This window comes from Athene cunicularia (genome assembly GCF_003259725.1).
Source record: "Athene cunicularia isolate RWA chromosome 2 unlocalized genomic scaffold, athCun1 chr2_part1, whole genome shotgun sequence".
Lineage (NCBI taxonomy): Eukaryota > Metazoa > Chordata > Aves > Strigiformes > Strigidae > Athene > Athene cunicularia.
This window is the reverse complement of record NW_020799095.1, coordinates 44,818,349-44,844,061: the sequence shown is the minus strand read 5'-3', so window position 1 is coordinate 44,844,061 and position 25,713 is coordinate 44,818,349. Positions and strand designations below refer to the sequence as shown.

The 25,713-nt window shown below is 38.6% G+C and overlaps 1 protein-coding gene across 2 annotated transcripts in view; it reads left to right on the top strand.

The window, feature by feature from the left end:
* The window catches only part of DPP6 (dipeptidyl peptidase like 6), a 327,308-nt gene that overhangs the window by 179,417 nt on the left and 122,178 nt on the right, over positions 1–25,713 (top strand). For both annotated transcript variants that reach the window (XM_026841734.1, XM_026841733.1), the window contains exons 5-6: positions 2,999–3,073; positions 22,655–22,707. In XM_026841734.1, coding sequence (XP_026697535.1) covers positions 2,999–3,073; positions 22,655–22,707 — 128 coding nt within the window. The remainder of the gene's footprint in view (positions 1–2,998; positions 3,074–22,654; positions 22,708–25,713) is intronic.

The following is a 25,713-nucleotide window of genomic DNA, read 5'->3' as shown; positions in this document are numbered from 1 at the left end:
AGCAATACAGCGGTAATACTATGGGCTACGCAGTGACTGATAATGTGAAATTGAACTCCAGCTTTTGTTATTATTCTGCAAGCTCAGTTTCTTTCATACTACAGAAAAGTACCATATAGATATTTGAAGCTAGTCTTGCATATCATATATAATTGAAAGATGCATAATTCTCATCTTTGTGTGCTTCATAGAAAAAACAATTGATATAATTTACTGCTTATTGGTAGCATTCTCCATGTTCCTCCATGCAAATACTTATTTTTTAATTTGTGCATTTGCTGATTTTTCTTGCCTAATGGTTGAAATGTAATTTCAGTGTTGTTAATGAATAGTGTTGATGAATGGAAGTGGAGTTGCATATGAGAGAAACCCTAAGAAATTATTAGGAAAAGAAGTAGGTGGTTATTAAAATGAATGAAAAGAAAATAAATTCACAGCTGATACAGAGTATTATTTATAATGATTAAAGTGTTTTGCAGCGTTGGTTTTTGTAGTAGATGAAGCCAGCATTGTCACAGAAGTTAGTACAATAATATCAGAGTGTTTTCAGTATTTCCTGTAAGAGGTTAATTTCTGAAGTAAAATACACTTATGTTTACTCTGACAATGAGATATGAATCACTCTGTCCTGGTAAATTGTCACTTACGCAGCACCTGTTGGTGAAAGCAAGAAATTTTTACTAACTTGAGGTGGTTTTGTGGTACTGTATCGTTGCAAAGCTACAAAAGCAGAGGATAGCCAACAGATACTTATCTTAATGATCCAAGATCTGCAGAAAACAGCTTTAGAAACCCAAAAGCTAAAAGTAAATCTACAATAAAACTATAAGACCACATTCCAGGTTGATTTTATTCTGCACTATATGACTCATGCAAAGCTCAAGTACACTATTAATTCTTTTTTAATGAGAGAAATAATTCATCACTGAATTATTATTGCAGGACCCAACCTTAAACATTACATGCTGCCATTTAACCATCAACCTTTGCTACATTAAATCATAGAATCATAGAATGGGTTGGGTTGGAAGGGACCTTAAAGACCATCTAGTCCCAAACCCCTGCCATGGGCAGGGACACCTTCCACTAGCCCAGGTTGCTCAAAGCCCCGTCCAACCTGGCCTTGAACACTGCCAGGGAGGGGGCAGCCACAGCCTCTCTGGGCAACCTGTGCCAGTGTCTCACCACCCTCACAGTGAAGAATTTCTTCCTTCTATCTAACCTAAATTACCCTTTTTCAGTTTAAAACTGTTGCCCCTCATCCTATCCCTATACTCCCTGATGAAGAGTCCCTCCCCATCTCTCCTGTAGCCCCCTTTAAGTACTGGAAGGCTGATATAAGGTCTCACTGGACCCTTCTTTCCTCCCAGCCGAACAACCTCAATTCTCTCAGCCTGTCCTTATAGAGAGGGTTGCTCCAGCCCCCTGATCATCTTCACATCACATAAGCAATTCTCTTTTACTAGAGTGTAACCCCTTTCTTTACAATTCTACTAAGGGTAAAGGTATGGGCTGGTTTCCTTTAATGCTGAATTTTGATGAAGTCAGACTGCCTCCATTTGATCTCTGTTTATTCCCATGTTTTTTTAATTTTTGCTATTTGTAAGAAAAGCACGGTGTTACAAGATAATCCTTTTTTTTTTACCATGCCATGACCTTCCTACTGCCTGTTCTACCGTTGCTCCTCTGCCTTCTCATTAAATAAATCTTAATAATATCACCTCCACATTAATCCAAAAAGTTCTGATACAAGAACCACTGTTACATTTCATCCAGGCACATTGGTTTTGTCCTCTTCCTTCCCAGCCCTGGGTCAGAAAAAACTTTTGCTGCCCTTGCATGTTTTCCTTTATCCATGTTATTAATATAACAGTAAATAAAATCTGTCTTCATGCTGACACTGTTGGCTCTCACTCTACCCTGGTGCCCCCCTAGTTGCCCAGTTGTGGTGGATGCCCCATCCCTGGAAAACATTCAAGGTCAGGCTGGACAGGGCTCTGAGCAACCTGATCTACTTGAAGATATCCCTGCTTATTGCAGAGGGGTTGGACTAGATGACCTTCAAAGGTCACTTCCAACAGAAACCATTCTGCGATCAATCCCCTCTGCCTTTGGCTGTCCCCTGGATTCCACTGCACCGCCTCCAGCCTTGCTGACCCTGGGGAGGACTCTCCCAGTGAGATGCTCTGCATTTCCCCGCAGCCCAAATTCCCCCTTCCATTTTGCTCCATGGGAATCTCTGAAGGACTTGTATCTAATTTGTTAGGTGGGAGGGTGAGATTTAAAAGGCAGTGGATGAGTGGCACATTAGTGGCACCTCTCATTGACCTTGGTGCTATGTGTGCCAGCAGTGTATTGTATGAAAACACACTGGAAAGGAGAAATGTCTGCCCTATACAAATGAAAAGTGAAGGAGGGAAAAAGGACTGAGATATTTTGGCATCTCTTTTTCTGAGTAAGACAGCGTAGCTTTTTGCAGAACGCAGGTCAGGGTGCGCCTGGAAAGATGGATCGCCACAGCATCCCACAGACTTTTGTAACTGGGGAAAATGGGATAATTTTCCTCAGTGTTGTCTTAATTGGGAGAGGTAGTGGTGTGTTTTATACTAATTTTCCTCAGCAGGTATTTACTGTTTGTTATGTGCTGCACTTTGGCCAGTGACTGCAGGGAATAAGAAGGAAATAATAAATTAACATTTATCAGAGTTTTCAACTACTTGCTGCCCACAGCTGCCCCACCAGCCACTGTGCAGTAACTTGGTAAGGAAATTTCTGATTTTTGAGGTAGCTGCCTGCTCTGAGTCACAATGCCGTTACGCTTTCTTTTATGGGATATAATATTTTTGGGTTTTGAAAAGAGATGTGATGTGTTAATTTTCAAAACACTTAGTTCAGCAATATTCTTTATCATTAGAAAGATGGTCTTAACAATTAGTTCTGGATGTCATTGGCTTGAAAACTGAAAAACAGTTATTTCAATGTTTGATTTATTTTCTAGGTCTCCTTAAAGGCTATTCGATATGAAGTATCACCTGACCGGGAATATGCACTTTTTGCCTTTAATGTTGAACCAGTAAGTAAATAGATTTGATTTCAAAATACACAGCCAGTGGCGGGATATTTTTTTTTTTGTCGCTTCTATGCCAGTAAAATTATATTTTAAATTAATTGCTTCCTATGAAACAAAGAAAGAAACCCGCCCCCTTCTCCCCCCCCTCCCCAGCACTTACATATTCTGAGAGCATGTCATACTGCCATCTAGTAGAAGAGAACGGTATAAATTGCACCGTAGAGGAAACATTGTCATTGCCAGGATTTTATAGTCTTTGGGAGGGGGATTGTAAGGACATGTCTTTGCTACAGGGATTTCTATTCCTCTTCTGTGAATTATTTTTTTTTTCCATGGTGCTTTTTTCAGTTGCACTATAAATTTCTTCCCCAGAACAAAAAGCAACTGTCAGTGTCTCCCACAACTGAAATAATACATTAATTATGGTGTCACCATTCCCAGCGCTGCAGTTAGAGTTGAGCTATCACTTTCATTATAAATCCTTTTCTTCAGAGTGTTAGGTATAAATCATTTGTAAGAAATCACCACTGGGTTACTCCTAAGTTTTAGATTAGGGTGAATTTTCTACCAAACTTCAAAAGAGAAAAGTGTAATGAGTCATTTTTAAATTATGACTATAGAGTCAAACACATGGGAAGCAGTTCTTTGGCATGAATTATACTTATTTTCTTTTAAAATTCTGATGGTATAAGACATTAAATATTTGAATGATAGCTTTGCTGTGCTACTTGGATAAACTATAACCCTATACATTTTGTTTCTATAATCTAGAATTGCACCAATTCCTCAAAACGAAAATAATTCATTCACCTGCAGCTGTAATTCTTCTTCCGTAAAATAAATCTAGTTTCAGCTGCTAGCCAAAGGAAATTTGTTGGTCCTTTACGTAGTAGAGGTTGTGGTTCTGTTGCTCATCTGATTTATCTGCTATTATCTTTGGAGTTATTCCTGACTCACAGTGTTATAAAAGTCAGGACAACCATGCCTGGTTATAGAAAATGTTCAAATAAATCTGCATCAGAAACTTTAGGGGTAATTCCTAAAGACTTTTTTCACTGGGATATCATTACATTACTGGTGCAACTTCACTTGCCTGAAACTTAACAGAGTTCTAAACAGATGCATGTAGAAGTGTTAAGTTAAATGTAAATATGGGGAAAAACTAATGGCCACTGAGCAAGCAAAGCCCTTGCCTGTAAGCCCTCCTGTCTTGTCTGCCAGAGGTGTTTTGTAAAATTCAGTTCTTTTAGTGGAGACTGGGCTTTGGCTGTGGTAGCCCTGTGCCAACACTGCTCAGATGCGCTGGACAGTCTAGAAGAGCCCTGAGGAGAGAGGGCTTCCTCAGTTCCTCTGAGAACAAAAGAAAAATGTCTTTAAAATTTCATTCCTAAAAAGCAGTAGTAAGAAATTCACTTTTTATTCTCAACCTTCATCCACCAAAAGGACTGCATGCCCAGATCTGCAAGAAGCAAAGTTACAGGAGCTTTTGCAGTCCGGACTTCATTTTCAGCCTGCAGAGGAATGCTTGATATAGGCAGTGGAGGAGGAGGAGAAGGATGGAAGGAGATGGGCTGGATGTGTTGCCTCTTCATCCTCCTCTCTGCATGTCAATGCTTGCAGATTTGTGGGTTTGAGGTACAGGCAAAATGGAGTTTGTGGTGCTTGACATGCCTGGATGGAGAAGAGAGAGCAGCACACAGCCAGGTGCTCCTTCCTGACACCGTGTCTTCTTCCAGAAAGGAAGACATAAGGTGACAAGCAGGAAACATGACCTTTGGAAATATTTCAGGATGTGAAGTGTATTTGGTGAAAGAAATCATTGCAATCTGTTCAAGTATTCATATATGAGTTTATGATAGCTAGAGTTCCTGACATAGACTTCTGAAACTAAACTAAACTAAACTAAATGCCCTCCTTTTTCCTTTAAGGTCGATGCTTATAAAGGATACAAAGATATCTTTTTGAAGAAGGATACTAATAGAGGGGTAGTAAGATTCACTCCTGAATATTGCATCCTTAAGCCATGATGGGTGGCTCTTCGTTTATTAAAGTTGCAATAACTGTTAAATTACTTATTCAGCTTTCTTCTCACTTGTTATGCAGACTGTGGCTACAAATAATTGCATATTAGTTAGCTTTTCACATTTTCTGCATTTAAATTGTATTCTTGGATAAAATTCAAATTACATTGTTTTCTGCAACACAAGAAATTGATTAGCAAAGCCTTGGGCAGTTGTCCTTGTTGCAAAGTCAAAAGGAAATTTCAGGGAATCTATTGGCAAAGGTTTGTTTAAAGTTTAATTCTACAAATACTTTCAAAGAAGAAACTTACTCAAACTATTGTGTACTTACAGGTGTCAAAGTTTTGCTTTTTGCCATTTAAAAGTATGACAAGCTGTCTTTTAATTTTTTATGAGTATAGGTGTTTTCATTTTTTAACACTATAGAGTTATGCTGCATTTACGTATGTGTATAATATCTTAATATACATCATATGAATTAATAATTTATCTGAATTCTAATATGAATGGATTCAGCCTCTATTTTTAATACCAGCTAGGAATAAAAATCAAAATAGAAAAACATAGTGTGTCATTCCGATGAAGTGAAATATTTTTAAGGAAAATGCTACAAAGATATTTCCTTCCAGTAATAGCTTTATTCTAAGGTTTTTATTTGCACAGAAACATCTCTGCTCAGTGTTGATCTGGGTAACAGCACTGACACCCACATTGGAATAACGCAGCCCTGAACTGGCAGTCACCTATTTTGCAAAGATATTGAGGCAACTAATGTGTGTTTTCCTGTTGTATCACTTCATCATCTTAGGGGATGAATTAAAGAATGATCCTTAAAATATATTTCTCCCAGGAAACTTGGCAGGCAGTTGTGAGACTGGCATGGGTACATAGTGGCTAGTCGGGCTGTCAAGTTTCATTCTAAATGCAGTGCTTATATTTACAGAAGTTTAATCTTTCAGGCAGCAATATTCCGGGTAAGCCTTGTGCTAATAAGGAGCTTTTCTAACCTTGAACACAGAAAATTTGTTCTTTTTCTGGAAAGGTCATAGAGAAGGTGCCAGGCTTCTTTGTCTTTAAAATATTCTTGCAATTTTTCTGTTGTTGGTTTGGTTTTTGTTTCTTTATACTAGAGGCTTGAGTCCGACTTGAGGCTGAAACCACAGGATGAAGTTTTGGGAAAGCATTGGGGAATAAACACACCCATAGAGAAACTGATTTTAAATCATCCTTCACCAAAACAAGTGTGTGGGGCTCTGGCTATAGAGTTCAGTAGCCCCAAAACACATAGGCAAATTGAATTTTAGCCACCACTTCTCAGCAGAAGGTATGCGGAGGGTCAAGGCTGTCTCTGGTGGTGCCAGGTCAAAGCCACTCTTGCCCAGCACATGGCTTCACCAGCATTGCTGGACAAGCTCCATGCTCCCTGCACACATCCCAGGGAGATACAGAGATCTATGGTGTTTGGGCTGGAATCACATTTGTGGGTCTCTCTGGTCTCCAAAAGGGATTTCCCAAGTAGCCAAGTGACGAACCATCTCTTAAATTCAGTACCATTTCTGCAGCTGGAAAAGTGATGGGCTAAGAATAATGATGAGTAACCAAACCACACGGGCTCGTGTAGCTTTCTGTGGTAGTCAGAGTTAACCAGTGGCGTTTGTGTAATGGGAATAGAAGAAATAGAGGAAAATAAATGAGAAGTGATTTTCTTGAGTGACATGGTGAGACATTAAATAGAATATTTAATTGACTTTATTATGAATAGCTGTTGTTGTAATGCGAGAGGAAATAAAGTGGCCGAGAATCTTCTTAAAGCTGTTTGTTCTTCATTTCCAATTTACCAGTCCATTACTGTGTTTGAGCTAGTTAAGAGCAATTACGCACAGGAAATCCTGCCTGATTAATACAGACCAAACTGCTAAGTCTTCTGTACAACAATTAGGGCTTAGAGACTTTTATAGCTGATACAACAAACGCTATTACCTATTTTGAAGTTAAAGGAATGCATTTTTATAATGCTGAAAGCTGCAAAGAATTAATCATCATTGTAATTAGAACAGGCCCCACTTTTTTTTATTGGACTAGTTTATGTGGTGAGTTTAGTAATTCTTTTCTCCCTACCTGTTGTCATAGATCTCATGGGAGTGGTGACATCAAAGAGACCTCAGAAAAACCCAGTCCAAACCCCAGACTTTGTATTTAGAGCATGACTGAAGTAAAAAAGCATTAATCTGAAGTAGAATATTATTATTGTTGTTGTTACTATTTTTAATATTTGTCCAAGTCTGATTATGTGGAATGAACAGCTTTTGTGCTTATGGTTCCAATTACAACTTCAGACTGCTTTAATTAGTCATGTAAAAATTAAAATAATATAATGCTTGTTATTTCCAAAACACTAATGGGTATAAATATTAATGAATCTTCACAACATCCTTTTGAGTTAGGTGAGAACTATTATTATGATAAATATGCCTCTGAAAATTAGACACTGTCATAACTATCATCACTAATACTGCTAATATTGTAGCTATGATATTTATTACTTAATTGAAATGGATTTACCAGTGCTAGAAATTTGCATAAGCCTGTTTTCTTTCTGTGGCAATAAATATATTTCAAATTTACTTTTTTCATTCCTCCCAATGTTGTTTTCTAGATCAATGAAAATGTATAGTGATCACACTATGTAAAGTGAGCACAGTTAGAACATTTGTACCATAAAATAATGCTACGTGGTTGAAATGATTTGCTAATTTTTGGTGTTTGTTGTAAACCAGTAGAATTTTTCAGTGGAGCATTTTGAGGGAAAAAGCTTATGTTTATAGTTTTCATATCCTTTTTTTCATGTGAATGCAGTTTTGCACCTCTGTTTCTCATAAACCAGGACTCCATCTCTACTGTAAAAGTGCACAATATAAGGGCAGCGTTGACTATTATCAAACGCTAGGGACTAAAACTATTTTCCCAATACGTTCAAGCCTAAAGCACTGTAACTTTGTTTACTTATGAGAATTAAGTTACCCATTATTAGGCTAAATAACTGTAGTTTCACTTCCTAAAAAAAAAAAAAAAGTCAGTCCTAATAATGTAAGTCTATATTAGTTAAAATGTTTTTCTGTTATTATATCTGTGTGTATCTTCAAGCAAATTATCTTCTCTTTTCTCAATTCACCAGTGGACTGTAGTCGGTCAGTGTTTCTGTAATGAGCAGAAGTCAAGTTATTAATGAATTAGTGGAACCAGATAGATCAACTACTCATCAAATCTGATGATTTTCTAAATCTTGGGTCTTTTTCACAAAAACAACATATTCGGTTGCTTTGAATAGAATAAATATTGCTAATACCATTCAGCTAAGTGCTTACAACTTCTGAAAACTGCACGATTTTTATGAGCATGCCTGTGTGGGTTTTAGCAAGGTGATTCTGGGGCTCCAAGGCTGAAAGTGGGGGCCACCTTTTTGGTCCTTCTTACATATTTTTGAGTCCTATTTTGAGTCATATTATTACAACATCCAGGATCAGTAGGGTAAATATCCTTGTTTAATAATGTGCTTTTTATCCTATTTGTAGTGATAAGGAGAACAGAAATGATCCGGCTATATTTACATAACAAAGGCTAAGGTTTGTGTGTCCAGAAGTATTGCATTAACAAGAAAGTACTGAGAACATAGGGGAGGTTAATTTTCTGGGTGATAGTTTACTTTGGATTTGAAACTGAAGCAAGTGTTATTATTTGACAAAATGTAGAGAATATAATTTATTTTAAAAGGAGAGTGCTGTGGAGTTTTTTTAATTAGGAATCTGGTCTACTTAAAATATCCTTTGTGAAAGACTGCCTATCTTTTCTAATCTCAAAATCACCATGAATAAATTCCCTAATCTGCCGTTTTCATTGTGGGCTGAACAGCAACAAGACAAAAGAGGATTTTCAAAGGCATCAGAGAAGGTTGATTCAAAAACATTTCTACACTTCCATTTGCTTTTCTGTCAGACCTGGAGGTGTGCAGCTCACCCAGGACACCAGCACTTTGCGGTCACCTTGCATTAAATAAACCAAAGCTGCTAATAAACAAAGTCTGAGCAGCTAGGAGGTTTTCCTGACAATGAATCTCAGTTTAGGCAGAAGTAGCAATATCTCTGTCACACATACCAACATGCTGAGTTTTTCTGTCGTGTCTTGGTATCAGTAATTGGTTCAGCCTAATTAATATTTGATATCTGCGGTGGCACAGAGAGAGGGAAGTTTGCCACACAACTCTAGAGGGATTTATGGGTTTTCAAAACTCTATTACAGCATTGTGCAAACACTGTCTTCTCAGGTGTCTTCAGTTGTGCCTTCGACAGCAGAGCCATTTTGATGCCAAATATTTTTCTGCTGCACATGCTTACAAAATTACTAATTCTTGCTATGGGAGGGTGGATACCCATTTTAATTGAGTAAACATTTTATCAGGTGGTGGGGATATTTGTTTTTACTGCTCAGCAGTCATCTCTCTGTCCAATTTCTGCCACATTGTGTGTTTAGAATAGAAATTTTTGGACACAGGCACAGTACAGTGGAGCAATAATTAGTGACAAGTTTAATCCTAGAGCTCCCTTTTGAAGAAGAAATTACAGAAGCTAATTTCGTCTTGGTAGCTTTCAGGACCAATTTTGGACTAGCATAGGGGAAGAAAAGAGGTCAAACCTATTCTTTATTTTATTTGGTTTGGTGGAGCCTCATGGTTCATTTCAAATCCTTACAAAGCTCCATCAGAAAATGCATTCCTTTATGTAGCCTGAATGGTTCTTTGCTCTCAGCAGAAATCCTTCTGCTTTGGCACAGCTCAGTTTAATTAATTACAGAAAAATTCCCAGCTTAAACGAGGAGTTAGAGTGGGGATAGGCACTCAAGTGCATCAACTGCAGGAATATTTTGGTAAAGTTCCTTGGGCCATGGGGTAATGGGTTCCTACTTAAATTTAAGGGTCTGTCATTGTAACTATGGATAGAAGCAGTAACAAAAAATGTGGAGTGAAATGACATATCCAAATGTGCATACTTCTTTATTTTTCATTCTTTATAAGGGGGAAATGATAGGCACTGAATTCAGCAAAGAGGAATGGGTGGGTGAAGACTTCATGTGTTTATTATCCATAGAATTGCACCCCTTAAATGCAAGGAATGGGTACTCACCCCAGCGTCATGTCCTCAGCAGGTATTCTAGAAATGGAATCATCTCAACATTGAAGGAACTGGTGGGGACCCTGAATTTACCATGGGTAACCACTATGCTTACTTGTGGCCGGCAGCTCTTTCCAGGAGCAAGCAATAAAACCCCATTAGGATCCCATTTTCTTAGTTCTGTTGGTCCCTGTTACTAGGGGATGTTTTCAACAGGAAGTTTGTGCTTCTGAAATAATGATTCATTCATAAAACACAATACAGTCTATTTGCCTGAGCTAGGAAGCAAAGCTGTGCCCAGCCAGTCTTCCTGCAGTCCTCAGTCTCCACATTCCAGTTTTGCTAATGCACGCTCCCTTTATGGCAGTGGTTTCAGTTAAAACTGCACCGAATCTCAATTTCTTACTGAGCCCCCATTCCAGGGAGTGTTGTTTAGTGTTTTTATTGCAAAAAATATTGAAAAAAATTACTGTGTGAAATGGAGTACATTAAAAACGGAGTATGCTGACTTCAGCTGCTGGGCACTGAGCTTTAACTATTTTCTATTAAAAACAAGGGATTAAACTCTTCTGATAATATAGATAAATGGAGTTAGAACTAAACTTTAAACCTCTTGATTTGAGCTGTGAGACTTCAACACAGACATGACTGAGTGCAAAATATTTCAAACCAAGTTGGACAGCAGAGGCCAACAACCTGTATCCTACATTTATTCACCGGCACAGATATATATCAGTAAACAAAAAGCAAATCCACAGTTCCAGGGAAGACTAGAGTAATATCAAAAGTCAGAAATAATTAGCCTTCATGCAAGAGTACATAGGTATATTATGTATTGGTATCAGCTATCAGCAGTCTTTTCTCTGTAAATATTTTCTTTAGCAAATGAGATTTTCATCAAACAGAGAAGGGAAAATAAAAAGACTCAAGACAAAACACTATGATACAAAAATAACCAATTTTTCTTTGCTTGGATAAGATTAGATTTTTCATTCTACCTTTCTGAGTGTATAGATCAGCTAACTTGAACAGACAGACTGGTAGAGATTAATGTTCTAACAAAATTCACAAAATATCTTAAAAATAACCTGCAATTTATTTTTGAATAAAACATAGGTAAGGTGATTGTACAAGGTCTCCTAGATAGTCAAAATCAGATAGACAGTCAGCAGTAAAATTATTGCATTTTTTTTCTTGCACTCATATGGGAATCCATGTTAGTGAAACACAGGGGAACTTTCTTTAAGAGGAATGAAATAAATGTAGCTATATAAAAATTATTTAAAAGAAATTAGAACTTAATAATGAACTAGGTTTCTTGCAACATACTGAGGCTTCAAAATTACATAGAGGTGCATTCCTGTTTTTAGCATATTTTTGCTTCCTAAGTTTCTAGGGACAATAAAAATCCCATTTTGTGCTGGACTGTGATAAGTATAGACAGTTGTTTTAAAATGTCAAGGAAAGAAATATATTAAGAATAGAATGCAAAATGGGAAAACAACAGTGATTCAAAAGGCATTAGAAAGCAAAATCAGAAAGTTTAATTCTAGTGTCTATGCAGAAACATATAAAGCAGTCCCAGCCTGCAGGAGTTTACAGTCTAATTATTCTGATTTCCAGTCTCTTTTATTTATTTATTTTAAATCACTGAAATAGGAAAAAAAACATATTTAGTGCCCTCTTCTGGAAAATCAGATCTTACTAAGCAGAGCACCCCAATGAAATTCCTGTACTCAGAAATGCAAATCTTCTGATGCAAATGTTCTCCTCTTTAGCTGAGTTACATGCCTAAATTCAAGGAGTGTGTGGCTCTGTGTTTACCCTAAACAAGTGCCTTTTACCTCTTTAGCTGCCTGCAGAAGTTTTTATCAGGGCTATGTTAAAAACAATAATTAACATTCCTCCTTGGGCAGCTAATGACCCAGTTTTGAAAATGGAATCTTCTAATCTCCTTTCTTCTTTTCTCTGCTCAAAAAGCTCTTTCTTGAAAAGAGAAATGAATCATAGGGCTTTAGTCAGGTCTTTAAAAGTGTGAGTCCTCATATTTTTGTGTGCAGGAGTGGAAGAATACCCACACAGTGATGATGTTGATGGTGGTGCTTTGAAAGGTTGTGCAGCAGGCAAGGAACAGGGGATGCTCTGTGCTTCTTCCTGCCCTGTTTGCTCTCACTTTACTTTCTGAAGAGATGCGTATCATCACCACAGGCCATTTATCCCTTGGAAGATGTCCACAGCATCACAAGGATGACAAACAAAATGTCCTGCTGTTTCATATGTGATTTCAGTTTATTTTTCCTTATGTCAGAAAATAAAAATGCCACCCCCAGTGATTCAGATCCACATGTACATTGGGTCAGGGTCTTCTGATCTCGTACAGAAGAGGAAAATGAATCTTTCACTGAACAGATAGAGGATGATAGACCAAGATTTCCTGGCATGTATCTGAATACTTTCATTCTCCTTTCTCATCCATTTCAGTGCTCTTAAATTGCTTCTCTCTAATGCTTTTTGAAGGTCTAATCTTTCTTGTCTTGGATTCTTTTCTTTGAGTCTTCTAAGAGTGCCCAGAGCCTATGGCCATCATAAAAGATTTCAGTCATAGTGCTAACTGCTGTGTAGTATTCACCTTCTCAACTGCTGTAGTAGAAAAAGCATTTTTTTATATACTAAGAGTAAATTTTAATACAAAGAACATATGCCGTGGTTCTGTAGTTGCTAATTTCTGCTGCTAAAGTGGATTATTTAAAAGTGAATAAATTAATTAGATATACTAAGCATTCAGCTCATTTTCATGGCTTAGTTCTCACATAATTGCTACAAAGCTGCACCATTTGCATTGTAAACTTCACAGAAACGGTTTTTAGTATCTTTCCACATTTGGTCTGCTCAGCTCAAGAAATGTTTCATTTAAAGAAGGCATTATCTAATGTTTCATTAAAAGCATTGATTATTAAGCATTGATTTCTCATGCTGTCCTTCAGCCCTCAGACTTGCAACTCCAGAGTTAACAAGGCTGAGCGTCAGTCAAGGGAATGTAGATGTAAACAACGTAGATGCATCATCAACCCTGGACTACCTTTATAATCAGTGTACTCCAGGGTGTAAATCTAAGGCTAAAACAGACACCAAAGACTGGTCAGAGGAATCAGACCCCAAACAGGATTTTGGCATCATTGTCTGGGAAGAGGGTGTTGCTACATGAGGTTGTAGTGCAAAAAGTATAAATGCTTGTAAAGAATGATTGGAGAGGTCAATGGCAGGGACACCCCTCAAGGTAGACAGCTGCAAGGAGAGTGACTCCAAGCTGCAAACTGTGAGAGCCTGGAAAAGTATTTTGAGGGAAGGATGACTGTAAGTAAGCTAACTCCAGTCTTCTATCTGAGTCGACTTTGGGCTACTGTCCGAGCCAGGATAGTGAACTGCATGGACTTTGAGTCTGACTCAATACAGGTATTATCATGACCACAGATATTACAAGAGAATCAGGGTTGTATGTTTTGTGTATGTTTGTACGGATTTGAAGGTTTTCTGTGTTTCCTGGGTTGGGGATAATTGTTGTCTCCTTCTAAAACTTTTATTTGGCCCCAGGCTATTTTTGTACTTATTATGTAATAATGTTATTTGTTTATCTTTAAGGAAAAGATAAACATTGCTTGGTATGTTAGAATTACAACATTAACTTTGTACTTGATAATTTAATTCTCATTTCCAAGTTTCTGAATAGGCCTATAAAACAGGCAAGTACAGTGCTTGGAGAATTAGTCTTACACCACACCTGCTGCAGAGTGGGAGGGGAACCTGGGAGTTTATACTGTGTGGTGTGAATACCAATAAAAGTTTAAAAACAAGATCAACAACATAACGAGTTCATTATTCATAAACCTCACTCATAGTTCTTAATAACATGATGGCAGATCCTTTCCAATAACCTGATCAACAAGTGCACAAAGGCTGGTGCAAAAATCCTGCTAAGGAAATTTTGTAGCTGCCATTGTATTTACCAGTTAAAAACGGAGCAGTTGTCCTTTAAGCCAGTGACTGTAAGTGCTTGCTGGTGCTGCTGGTGCCAGTGGAGCGCTGGGAGGGACAGGTGGCTCAGGAGCAAAAGGAGGCTTTTGTAATTGCTTGGCAGGGCAGAGCTGTATTAGAGTGCAGCAGCAGTTGGCAGATTGGATTAACGCTTTCCTAGGGGTGAGAACTGGCACACGAACTGTATGTTAATACCAGTAGCCCAAGTTGGTTCTGGAGCTGCATTTGTAACAAAAAGAGCATCCACTTTACCTCCAACATGTCACAAAGTGATAAATCCTAAAGCTGGCCTTCAAATTCTGTCAGCAGTATAAGGCTCTCAAAAGTGTAATTTGGAAACAAATCTTTTAATAAAGAGTTATTATCATGAAACAACTGAGATAAATAATCAGTTTGTGGAACATGAAGTAACAGCATTATCTTACAACACTGCAATCCATCTATTACTGTAGTGGATGTTGTCATCACAGTTTATTTATGGTTATTTTGCAAACTAGAGATGACACTTATTTGTGAAGGAGTAAGTTCTTGGCTTTGCTGGTTCAGAAGCCTTTGGTTTGGTGGCTGGAAAATCAGATTCTAATCCCAGCACTCCCCCTGTATGTTTGTGGGAGAGATTTACATATTAACCATGCATGTTGCCTGCAGCACATGACCCTATTACAATTGGCTTGAGCTTGAGTTACAAATGCTTCTAAAATGCAAGTCCCTGTGGCATGAATGTGCTGCCCCTTCCTGATGTCACCTTGATGTGAGATTGTTGTTGCTCCAAGGAAGCCTCTCCAGTGTGAGTGACAGGGTATTTGCAGCACTGCATGACTGGAGAGCTGTCCTGGTTGTCCTCTATGCTTCAAGGACAATCTAATGGAGAAAAGCTTCTTCAGACTCGTATTGCAGTGATTTAATTGTCAATCTCAGAGATTAAATTGTTAAAAGGTTTGAAAAACAAAACCATGCAAAGACTCTTCCTGATGATCCATTGCCTCTTGTGTTCTTCCACTCTCCATCCCTTGTACATAACATTTTATTCCCTTCTTCCATATAATTGCTAGATTTTTTTTTCCTGGTTCTGGAGATACCCAGTTGCTAATCCTTGATTTCCTACAACATTTTGTAGCAGTGGAGCAGCTCCTTATTCACACTGGTGTGGCTGAGATGAGGCACTGACCCATTGGGTCTCTCCAAGACATTAACTGCTTAGCGTTGGCAATGTAATTTCATTGAGTTATGCTGCTGGGTTGGGATTGTTCCCTCTTATTTCCAAGAAAAATGGTTTCCTCCCATAACTCAACTGTAGTATGTGCACTCCCCAGGTATATATCTTTCTTCTTTTGCCCAAATGTTAATTTAAGTTAGTTCCTCTGGAACAGAGACAGTTATAGCAAAGGTAACCAGTTGCCAAATGCTCTGTATGTCAGTTGATCCAGAGACCCCTTCTTCTCATCACCTTTCCTACTCAAACCTATTTCCCCTGTCTCTGTTCCTTTCCTGAGCTCCCCAGACCGTCCCGAAGAGTCACAGCACTCTCAGTGTGCACTTTCTGTGTCTGTGGCCATGTTACACCTGTGGCTGCTCAGCTGGATGTGGTGCAGTGGGTAAGAGCATCCCAAATCAGGTGTTTGATAACAGCTATGGGTTATTTGGCTGCCAGCTGAATCAATACACAGAAAATGCTTGTTGATAACATTTCATTATGGTTTTCCTAATTTATTAGAGACACAAAGAGAAATGGGCAGTGTTCCTTGGAGGGATGTAGAAACAGGTTGGCACACGGCATGAGACTGTATTAGAGGTACATTACTTGGGAAGTGATAAAGTGTAAAGGGATAATTCAGTGTACAGACAAAAGAGAATTTGCCGTCTCAGAAGAAAACAAAATAGGTCAGTATCGCAATGAATTTGAAAGGTGAGAATATTGAAAAGACCTCAAATTATATGGCTTTATTGATTTGTTTGGTTCTTTCAAGCAATCGAGCTTCACTGAGTGTAGGGTACAAAATACTAGTATGGATTTTGGTGTGGTTTTTTTATTACAGTGACACAAAAGGAATAGATAGCATGTGGTTTTTCAGAGAATCTAATTCCAGGCTGGTTACTATGGAGTGCCTATTAGCAATAAAATGGTGGTAATACTTTGCTAAAGTAGCTGGGCTGGGGAGAATACTGCTGACCAGTCTGTCTCCACTGACAGAAAAAAACGAAAAGACCATTACCTAACTCCCCACAGACCATGCCTGAACCAGAAGTTACCCCTTATGCTCTAAATCACAAATACATGGGAGAACGAAAGATCATAAACTGAACAAAACATTACCAAAAATTTGGTGGTCAGTTATGGGAATGGATTTTTCATCCCTTTGGAGGGCCAGTTCCACAAGTAATAAGAAAAGAAAGATTTCTGAACAGAACAGAAGGGTTCAAGTTATTAATCAGTTTTCAAGTTGTACGGCCCCAACAATACCGATGTAATCATAAAGATTTTTGATCAAGGCAAATGAAGTTGACTCATTAAGTGAAAATTTGGTCTTTGATGTTGACTTTCATCAAAAATGAAGAAAATTCTACAAACACGTACAGTGACCTGCTTTAACTCTCCACAGAATACCATGAAGAAGTATGGCAGTGAGGTATTTTTAGTCAAATAATTATCCTTTTCTCTACTGGAAGACTTGTATGAATGGCATAGTTATACTGTAAAGATAACACAATATTTTCTTGTTGGTGATGGACCAATATGAGAATCAGTGTGACAGCGTGGTAGTGACTTGTGTCATGCTTTACTGTGCATGGTATGTGCATGTTATAGAAAGAAACACAACCTCTGGCTAACGTTTGCTTGTGATTTTCCTTCTGAACTTGTTTTTCCCTCCCTTTCATGTCATTGTTAGATAACAGGGTACCAGATATGTGAGCTGTTTGCCAATGCAGAGCATCAGCCTTCTTGCAGTCTACCTCATTCTCTTTTCCCTCTTAATTTGTCAACTTCAGAGCCTGTTTAAATATCACAGATTTTAAAGGCCAAATGGCAATTCATCTTTTACCTGCATATTTTGCATCACAGCATGAGTTACCATTTAAGGGTGCCAGGACAATTTTTGAAAGGTGGAATATGTGATTATGTCAAATGTTTATGATTATTCATTCAGTTTGACATTCATATGTGCATTTGGGGATTTGTCTGCTCATAGAATGGGTCAGAAAATGGGCTATACATGATCTACTTCCAGCAAATGTCTTTTTAGAGACTCTTCTTGGGAAACCCTTTTAATGGATCTGGCAGTTCCTGTTCCACTGGCCACTGGTGCTGTATTTTTATTGTCTTACTGTAGTTTGTAAAAGGGAATAGATTATAAAGACAATTTGAGTCTCTTAAGAATCCTGAGGGGATCTACTGGAGATATACTTTATTGTTAGAGAGTAAGAAGTTATTCCATTTACCCAGACAACTACTGAGTGCTTTATAATTAATTACATTAAAATATATTCTTGCTATTTTCAGACTTTAGCCAACCATTGTACAGTTTTATTTCTGATTGCTATTTAGAGTGGACATTTTTATTTAGGGGTACTGGGATGACTTTTTGGATGAAATGTGTCATTTTGAAAAAGAAGAAAGGCACTACGTACTACAAATTTTGTATTAAGCCTTGCAAGCTGCTTTATAGCACAGTTTGCACTTCTACTCTGTCCTGTAACTGTTTCCTTTCACACTAAAGTTTTATGGGCCTTTTTGTGAGTTTTCTAGATAATTCTTTAATGCAAATAACACTACTGCATGAAGGACCTATGAACGAAGGTTCTGTGAAGTGATTAGAAATTGGATGCAAAGGATGTGTTATTCCTCTGTTTATCAAGTAAGTAATAATCATGAGATCATGACAGCCAGTCCACCTGGTTTTAATCTCAGATCTGTGAACTGCTTAATATGCTGAGTGGAAAGACCCTAAATTAGATGTTTTGATAGAACAGCCTGTTGGAAGATGAGAGCATTGGGCTGATTTGGGGAGTCTTCTTCTAAGGGCTTTTTCCCTCCTTCTTTGCTTATAAACCTCCTTGGAAGAAAGTCTGCATGTGCCTCTCTGTATTAATTCAGCACCTTTTCGTATGAACATTAAAGAAAGCTTTTTGCTAAATGCTGATTACTGCTGGTGCTAGCATGTCACAAAGTGTGACAGAAACCAGCACAGAAGATGGTAGTGTAAACTAAGCTCTTCCTTTTTTTCAGATGTTAGTGATAAATTCTCAGCAGGTAGTGCAATCTTTCATACTAGCCAAAATATGCTGAAAACACATTGCACAATCTCCTTCTAAAAATTCCCTAACTTCCAGCTAAAACCATTCCCTAATCCTGTGTGAGTTGAACCGGCAGTGCCAAACTGAAAATAGTAGAGACAATTTAAAACTTTTAACAAGAAGTTAATGAAGGCAGCGTCTCTGTTTGTCCAGCTTGTGTCTGTGTGAAAACCAGGGGAGATGTAGGGAGGTAACCAGGAACCTGTCTGTCTTTTTGGTCTTATATCAAGTATCTGTGCAGTTGCTTTGGGTCAAGAACAAGAGCTATGGCTTCTAATTTAGAGTATATGAATAGTTACAATGAATAAATGAGTCCAGATCCATTATATTATTAAATGACATGTGTTTTCTATTTAAGTAAACCCCACTGGACTAGGACCTGTATCCTTGGAGATGAAGCAAGTGCTTTCAAGGAGACATTACTCTACCATTCACACCATACTTTGCAGTGATGTGGCGCAGAAATTGCTTCTTCCTTTTTGTTTCTGTAGCTTGTAAGAACCACAATTTATTTGTTATTTTGAAATTTGGTAGCAGAGGAGAGGTGAATACTCTTCTCTGCTTCTGTATGTGCTGCAGTGTTTGCATTTCTGCTGTCATCTGTTCAGGTCCAGGTTTATTTTGTTGATTACATAAAATGAGGTCAGTGGCTTCAGGTGTTGTCCTGGATAATTAGTCCTGTATTTTTCTGAATTTTAGAGAGATAAATGTCTTTCCAAGACTTAAGCAGAAACAGATAAATCTGTCTCTTAGACCCTTTATGGTTTCACTGTAAACATGCATATGTTGCAGAGCTTAACATATATTGAAAGTAAGCAAGATCTGTGCTGGGACCTGGGATGAAAAGCCCAGTGGAAGAGTGTTTCTGGAACAGCATTTTTAGTATAATGACTTTTATGGCAGTCTTTGGTCACAGCTGGCATGGGAGCTTTTGTGAGCCAATTTTGGTAATACCTAGAACCCTTCAGAGCAACCTTGAACTTGTTCGAACTTATGTTGGTATATGTTGACACAAGGGTCTACAGAGCAAAACGCCAGAAATTCTGCTACCTTCAAATATGCCTCTATACTGAGAGGAGCTGTGTGCTTCTGGAATCCAGCCAAAAATCAGGGCTAAGAGCATCAAATAAGTACAATGGGTTTTGCTGCACTCCTTGCATAGAGAGGGGGAACACAGAACAGTTATTTTTGTTGTCTAAGCCTCAGAAAAAGAGAGTTTAAATGTAATGAATACTAACTTTTAAGCACTGTCCAGTAAGCACTGAGGCTTAGCTTTGGCTTTCAGAAGAATGCTTGTCTCTTTCCTGCACTTTTCCCTGGTGTGTTTTTTTTCTGCTGGTGAATGGACTAATTTAACTTGACCCCAGCAGAAATTTTAGTTGAAATATTAAGCAGACATAGCCATCCTCTCGAAAAGTTAAAATAATTTCATTTGGTTTTCATATGTAAGAGGAGAGCAGCCATTTCATTTCTCAGAAGACAATAAGTGATCTTTCTTTTGGATTCCTGTCTGCTTAGAAGGGTTGCTCACAGTGTGTTTTTCTAAACAGGTTTGAAATAGTAGGGATAAGAAGGACTTTTATGCTGCATGTGCTCTTGTCCTTCAGAACTATAATAATAAATGTCTGGTCCTGAAATCTTTGCTCATACAAGTAGTTGTTGTTTACATGAACAAACCTACTGATTTTAAGGATTTATCTGAGGAAGTATTGCCCCGGTGAATGAACTCTGCCAGCTGCAAGCCTTTGAAGACTACATGCTACAGGCACAGTTGATGTGAGATACTTTAGAGTCTGGCTAAAGACCCAAGAGGATGACAAATGATGTTCAGAAAATAAAGGAGTTCTTTTAGTCTTGCAACTTTCTTTTTCCCCACTCCTATGCCCTCTTGGCAAAGAAAATGTTTTACTTTATTTTCCATTAATGGCTCTAAGACAGCTCTAAACTCTCTATCATGGCTGTGGGGACTCTGTACCATAAGTAGGGGCATCAGTAGATATCCTGCTCAGAATTTCCCTGGTTGTTTCTTTTCCCTCCAGCCTGCCACATCTTTCTATTTTCTTCTGAAGGTGTCTCTTTATAACTCGTTTTTGGGGCTGGCTTCTGCCTCTTGATACCTGACCACACAGCATGGCTTGTTACCTTGAACACAAGTCCTCGCCTCAGATCTTAATTTAGATATCTACATAATTTTCTACATCTACTGCCAGTATATTTGAAGACAGAAGTTGCTCGGTATTTAATAGCAATGTATTATTAGGTTTTTTTCAGCTCTGTAGACAAAATTTGGTCTTCCAGTGCATTTCCTTTAAGAAATTTTAGCAGTTTTAAAGCTTCACCAAAGCTGGAATAAATTCTAAGGCCACATGCATCAGCCAGGTCTCCAACATCAGAATTACAAGATTCAAGAGCTCTTTGGTATGATTGGATGTGGATGAGATAATGGTAATGTATTTCTCATCATCTCAAACAGGTGGATCTAAAAAGGACACCTTTACTAAAATAAATGCTAGCTCACAGTAAATTCACTTGTGTTCCTAGACCTTTCCTGATATTGATGCACCAAAGACTCACCTTGCTGGAGGAGTCTTTATGTATCTGAATGGCTAAAAGGAAATGATTTTGGTATGTAACCTGATACTGTCCTTGTAATGAAGTGAACTGCACAGAAGAAAGGAATCACATCAATGCGACATCAGTCTCTGAATTTCAGAGGCAGAAATCTAGTGCTTTCCCCTCTATACTTTGGTGGTAGCTTTCTTCAGGGGGTCCATGCAGTGGTGTAAGAATTTAGTGTGTTTGGATTTAAACAGTAACAGAGAAGTTTGTTTTAATATCTACAGGATGATGTGTGTTGTGTTTATCTGAGCCCGCAAAAGATATAAGCCTGTTCCAGAGGCCGTTATGCAGGCTTGACCTCGAGAGTGCTTACTTGTCTGTAATACTAGTGATGTGCTTGGGATGGCCACTGCTGAGGGCAGCAGCACCGTCCAGGGCATCTCTAGTTTCTTGGCATACATAAAATAAAATAATTGTGCAAAACCAGAGGTACCTAGGAAAAATAATTTTGAACAAACTTGATTGGTGAAGAAACTATTCAAGAAGTTCCTCCTTTGTCCTCTGGGACAGGATGCTTTATGGGACCTACTGGAGAGCAAATGACTTAAAGATTCAAGTAGAAGTAGGATATTTATTTATTTATTTATTTAGTAGCACACAGTAACAGGAAAGAATTGCTAAAGTGAGTGCCTATATAAATGTGTATAAAGACATTCATATTTAGGCCTTTCACACTAGTGCTCTGACTCTCGTGTTGCTCAGCATTGCTCACCTTGGGCAACCACAGATCACTGTTAAGGATTTCATTGTCACTAGTGGAAAATCACCAGCTCTTAAACTGCTGACCTTGACTCTGGTGATATTATTTGCTATTTAGAAAATAAGTAATAAACTCTCCCTTCTGAGATGATCTGCCATGCAAGATGACAAGCTGTTTCCCAAGGCTCAAAGAATGCAAATTGATATGAAGATGCAGCTTAGCAGGTCAAACAAACATGAGGTCAGCTTTACGCCCTAAGTCTATAAGGCTTTATTTGATGACTGACAGGGGTCTTACAACCCGGTCCGAGATCACCCAGCATCACTCCCTGTTTTATTTATGTGAGAATAAAGCAAAAAAGTATGCATTATAACCCTGTTTTGTCTAGTTATAATGATGGAGAATGTCTCCAGCTGACCAAGGTGTCCTCATTAATGATTGTTCTATATTTAGCCCTTGCAGAGACCATGTGCCCCTGGTTTAATCAAAGACCTGGTAGTCATGGTAACGACACAGAGCATCTGGATGTATACGATTTGCCAAACACTGTAATAAAGTGCAAGATGAAAAGAACACACAACAGCGTTAGGTGAATTAATGATTGTTCTTTTCTACTACAGATTTTGAAGTGTTTATAAGAGCTCCCCAGCCATAAATGTTAGATTGTTTTTGCAGAAAAAGAGCCCTATTAACACAGGTGACAATTACTAATATATTTTTTAATTCTGTTTTGTTTCTTAATTTCGTTTTGCAGGTGTATCAACATTCATATACGGCATATTATGTCCTCAGCAAAATACCTCATGGGTAAGCAATTTTTCAATGTCTTCATTTAAAAACTCAGCCATTAAGAATTCTGCAAAATAATGTATATCGTGACAAATGGTTTCCTGTGACAGCCCTTTGCAATGGTCTGGCATTCAGCTATAGCATCCACTGAGCTGCGTTGTACAAAAGATGACATAGTCTGGAAACAGAAGTACTCAGCTTCCCTGGAGAGTCAGACTACATGAATTTCATATTCCAGTCTTCAAGTTTTTGTCTGGAATATAGATGTGTTGGCGTCTGGCTGAGAGCTGCAGTTGGCCACTCACCAGAGCACTGTCAGAGGATCTATCCAGGGGTGTTTAGTACCTTATATTTGGTCAGAATTGAGGCATCGCCCTTCAGTTTTGGGTCTCTCAGCAGATTCCTTTGATAGAAATGCTCTCTCTAGAATCCCATCTGAAGGCAGATAGACCATTAGTCTGTTCCCAGGATCTCAATGCTGCTTAGATACACGCACTCACAATTATACTGAAGCTGCAAGCCTTCGGGTTTATGGTTTGTCTTTTCAGAGAAGAGTGTGAGGTAAGTGCAGACAAACAAGAACACCACATAGGCTTTGCACAGCATTTCCAAACTTAATGAAAGGATATTGCTTTACCTAAAGCAGGTAGCATGGAAGGTTTTGTATCATTACAAGTAACAAAATTCCATCACACAGTGCCTCCTCATTTAGGTCTCTGTCCACTGGAGGTCCTGAGGTAGGCTCGGTGTTTAACATAGACTTCAATTAGCTTGAGGGGAACCTTCTTTAGAATCATAGAATAGAATCATAGAATCATTCAGGTTGGAAAAGACCCTTGGGATCATCGAGTCCAACCATCATCCCTACTCTACAAAGTTCTCCCCTACACCATATCCCCAACATCTCATCTAAATGACCCTTAAACTCATCCAGGGATGGTGACTCCCACCCCCTCCCTGGGCAGCCTATTCCACTGTCTGACCACTCTTGCTGTGAAAAATTTTTTCCTAATGTCCAGTCTAAACGTCCCCTGTTGGAGTTTAAAGCCATTCCCCCTTGTTCTGTCACTAATCACCTGTGAGAAGAGACCAGCACCAACCTCTCTATAATGTCCTTTCAGGTAGCTGTAGAAAGTGATAAGGTCTCCCCTCAGCCTTCTCTTCCTCAGACTGAACAGTCCCATCTCCTTCAGTCACTCCTCATAGGATCTGTTCTCCAGGCCCTTCACCAGCTTCATTGCCCTCCTCTGCACTCACTCTATCACCTAGCTTTGATTAGTTGCAGTTTTTTTTAATCCCTCTTTCTCATCTTTGTCTTTATGGCACTGCAGGTTACCTGCAGCTCCAACTCCATCACCCTGCAGCTCATTTCACTTGTCTTGTTTTTCTAGAGTTTAGCCCATAGTTTCTACCTGCATTTCCCTTGATATCTTTTTTATATATACTTTAAGGACTGGCCCAACTGATCAGGAATGGAATGCCACCGTACCAATAAGACACATGCATGGTGTTTCAGAGTGACATTTACATAGCACCAATGGAAATGCATAAGTTGCACAGCAAAATTCCTCAAATCATTGTTAGTAAATACAAAGCTAAAAGCCAGGAAACTGTGCTTTAAGTATCATATTGTTGATAACTGTGCAGGACTGGTAAAAAGGGTCAGTATAGTTGTGTTCTGCCATTTCCATAGAACATACACACAACTCTGGTTATAAAGCATAATTTCAGTATTTGCTATTCTTTCTCACTAAGCTGTCATTTCTATACATTATGGCTAAATGGGTAGTAGGTGTTTTGAATCCTTGCAATAGCTGGCAAGACCTGTAAAGTTTAAAAAAATCTGCCTGTTTTATACACAGGATGATCATAGGATCACCAGATGACTCAGTCTAGAAAGGCTCTTCCAAGGTCTAACCTCCTGCTCAAAGCTGATTACTCAGAGCTTTTAGAAAACCTGCAGGGATGGAAACTGCACAGCCTCACTGACTGACTGTCCTCGTGGGGAGAAACTTTCTCCTTATATCTAACTTGAACCTCCCCTTTCAGTTTATATCCATTCTCTCTCACCCATACCACCATATTAAATGGATTAGTGTCTCTGGTTTAGGAGAACACTGGGGCAGGTCCTAAAGTCCTTTTGATTTCTGCATCCATGGGTGCCTGTCCCTGAGAGAAGGCAGGATCCTGACTATGCCTCTGTACAGTGGATCAGCAGCCTTCCTACTGGACGGACATCATTGTTTAACACAGGAATGGTGTTTTAAGGGCAAAAGTCCTAGAAGTCAGACATCGCAACACCTACTTTTTTGAGTCCCGTGCTTTCCTTCCAATCCAGTTTCTTTGGTATACTCATCAGTGGATTTAACAATAGAGAAGATCCAATGGCAAAATATAAATACATCTCTCAGCATTTTTCCCCGTAAAAATACTAGTTACATTCAGGTGTTCCTCAAGGATTTGTCTCATCACAATTGCCACCCCACAAAAACAAATAAAACCCCCAAAAAAACCCACAGAAAAAACAAAAACAAAAACAAAACCCAACCAAAACCCAGCAACCAAAAAACCCCCACAAAACAACAACAAAAAAATGAAGTAATTTTCTTTGGCTTCTACCTAGCAACAGAGAAACAATACTTTGTACAAAAAATTTTGTAGCAGACACATACGTGATTTAAAATCTGTGAGCCCTGGAGCTTGTGAAACCTGCTTCCCTGTATCTTGTGACTGTCTCACCAAAAAAATTATGAGCTTGTTATTTTCATGTACAGTTGGAACACAGAAATTGGGAGATTTCTCGCCATCATCCATGTCAAAGCTCTGGTCTTCCAGTGTGACACACTCCAGACCTCAGTCTCTTTCCTTCCTCACCTCAATCTGGTCTTTGTTTTTGACTTTTGGTTGGTTGTTTTTTGGTTTGGGGTTTTTTTTTCTTTTTTTTTTTTTTTTCCAGGAACTTACAGGATTTATTTAGTTTTTGAAAACTAGGCTGTGGTCTGAAAGGGTGTTGAGCAACAGGAT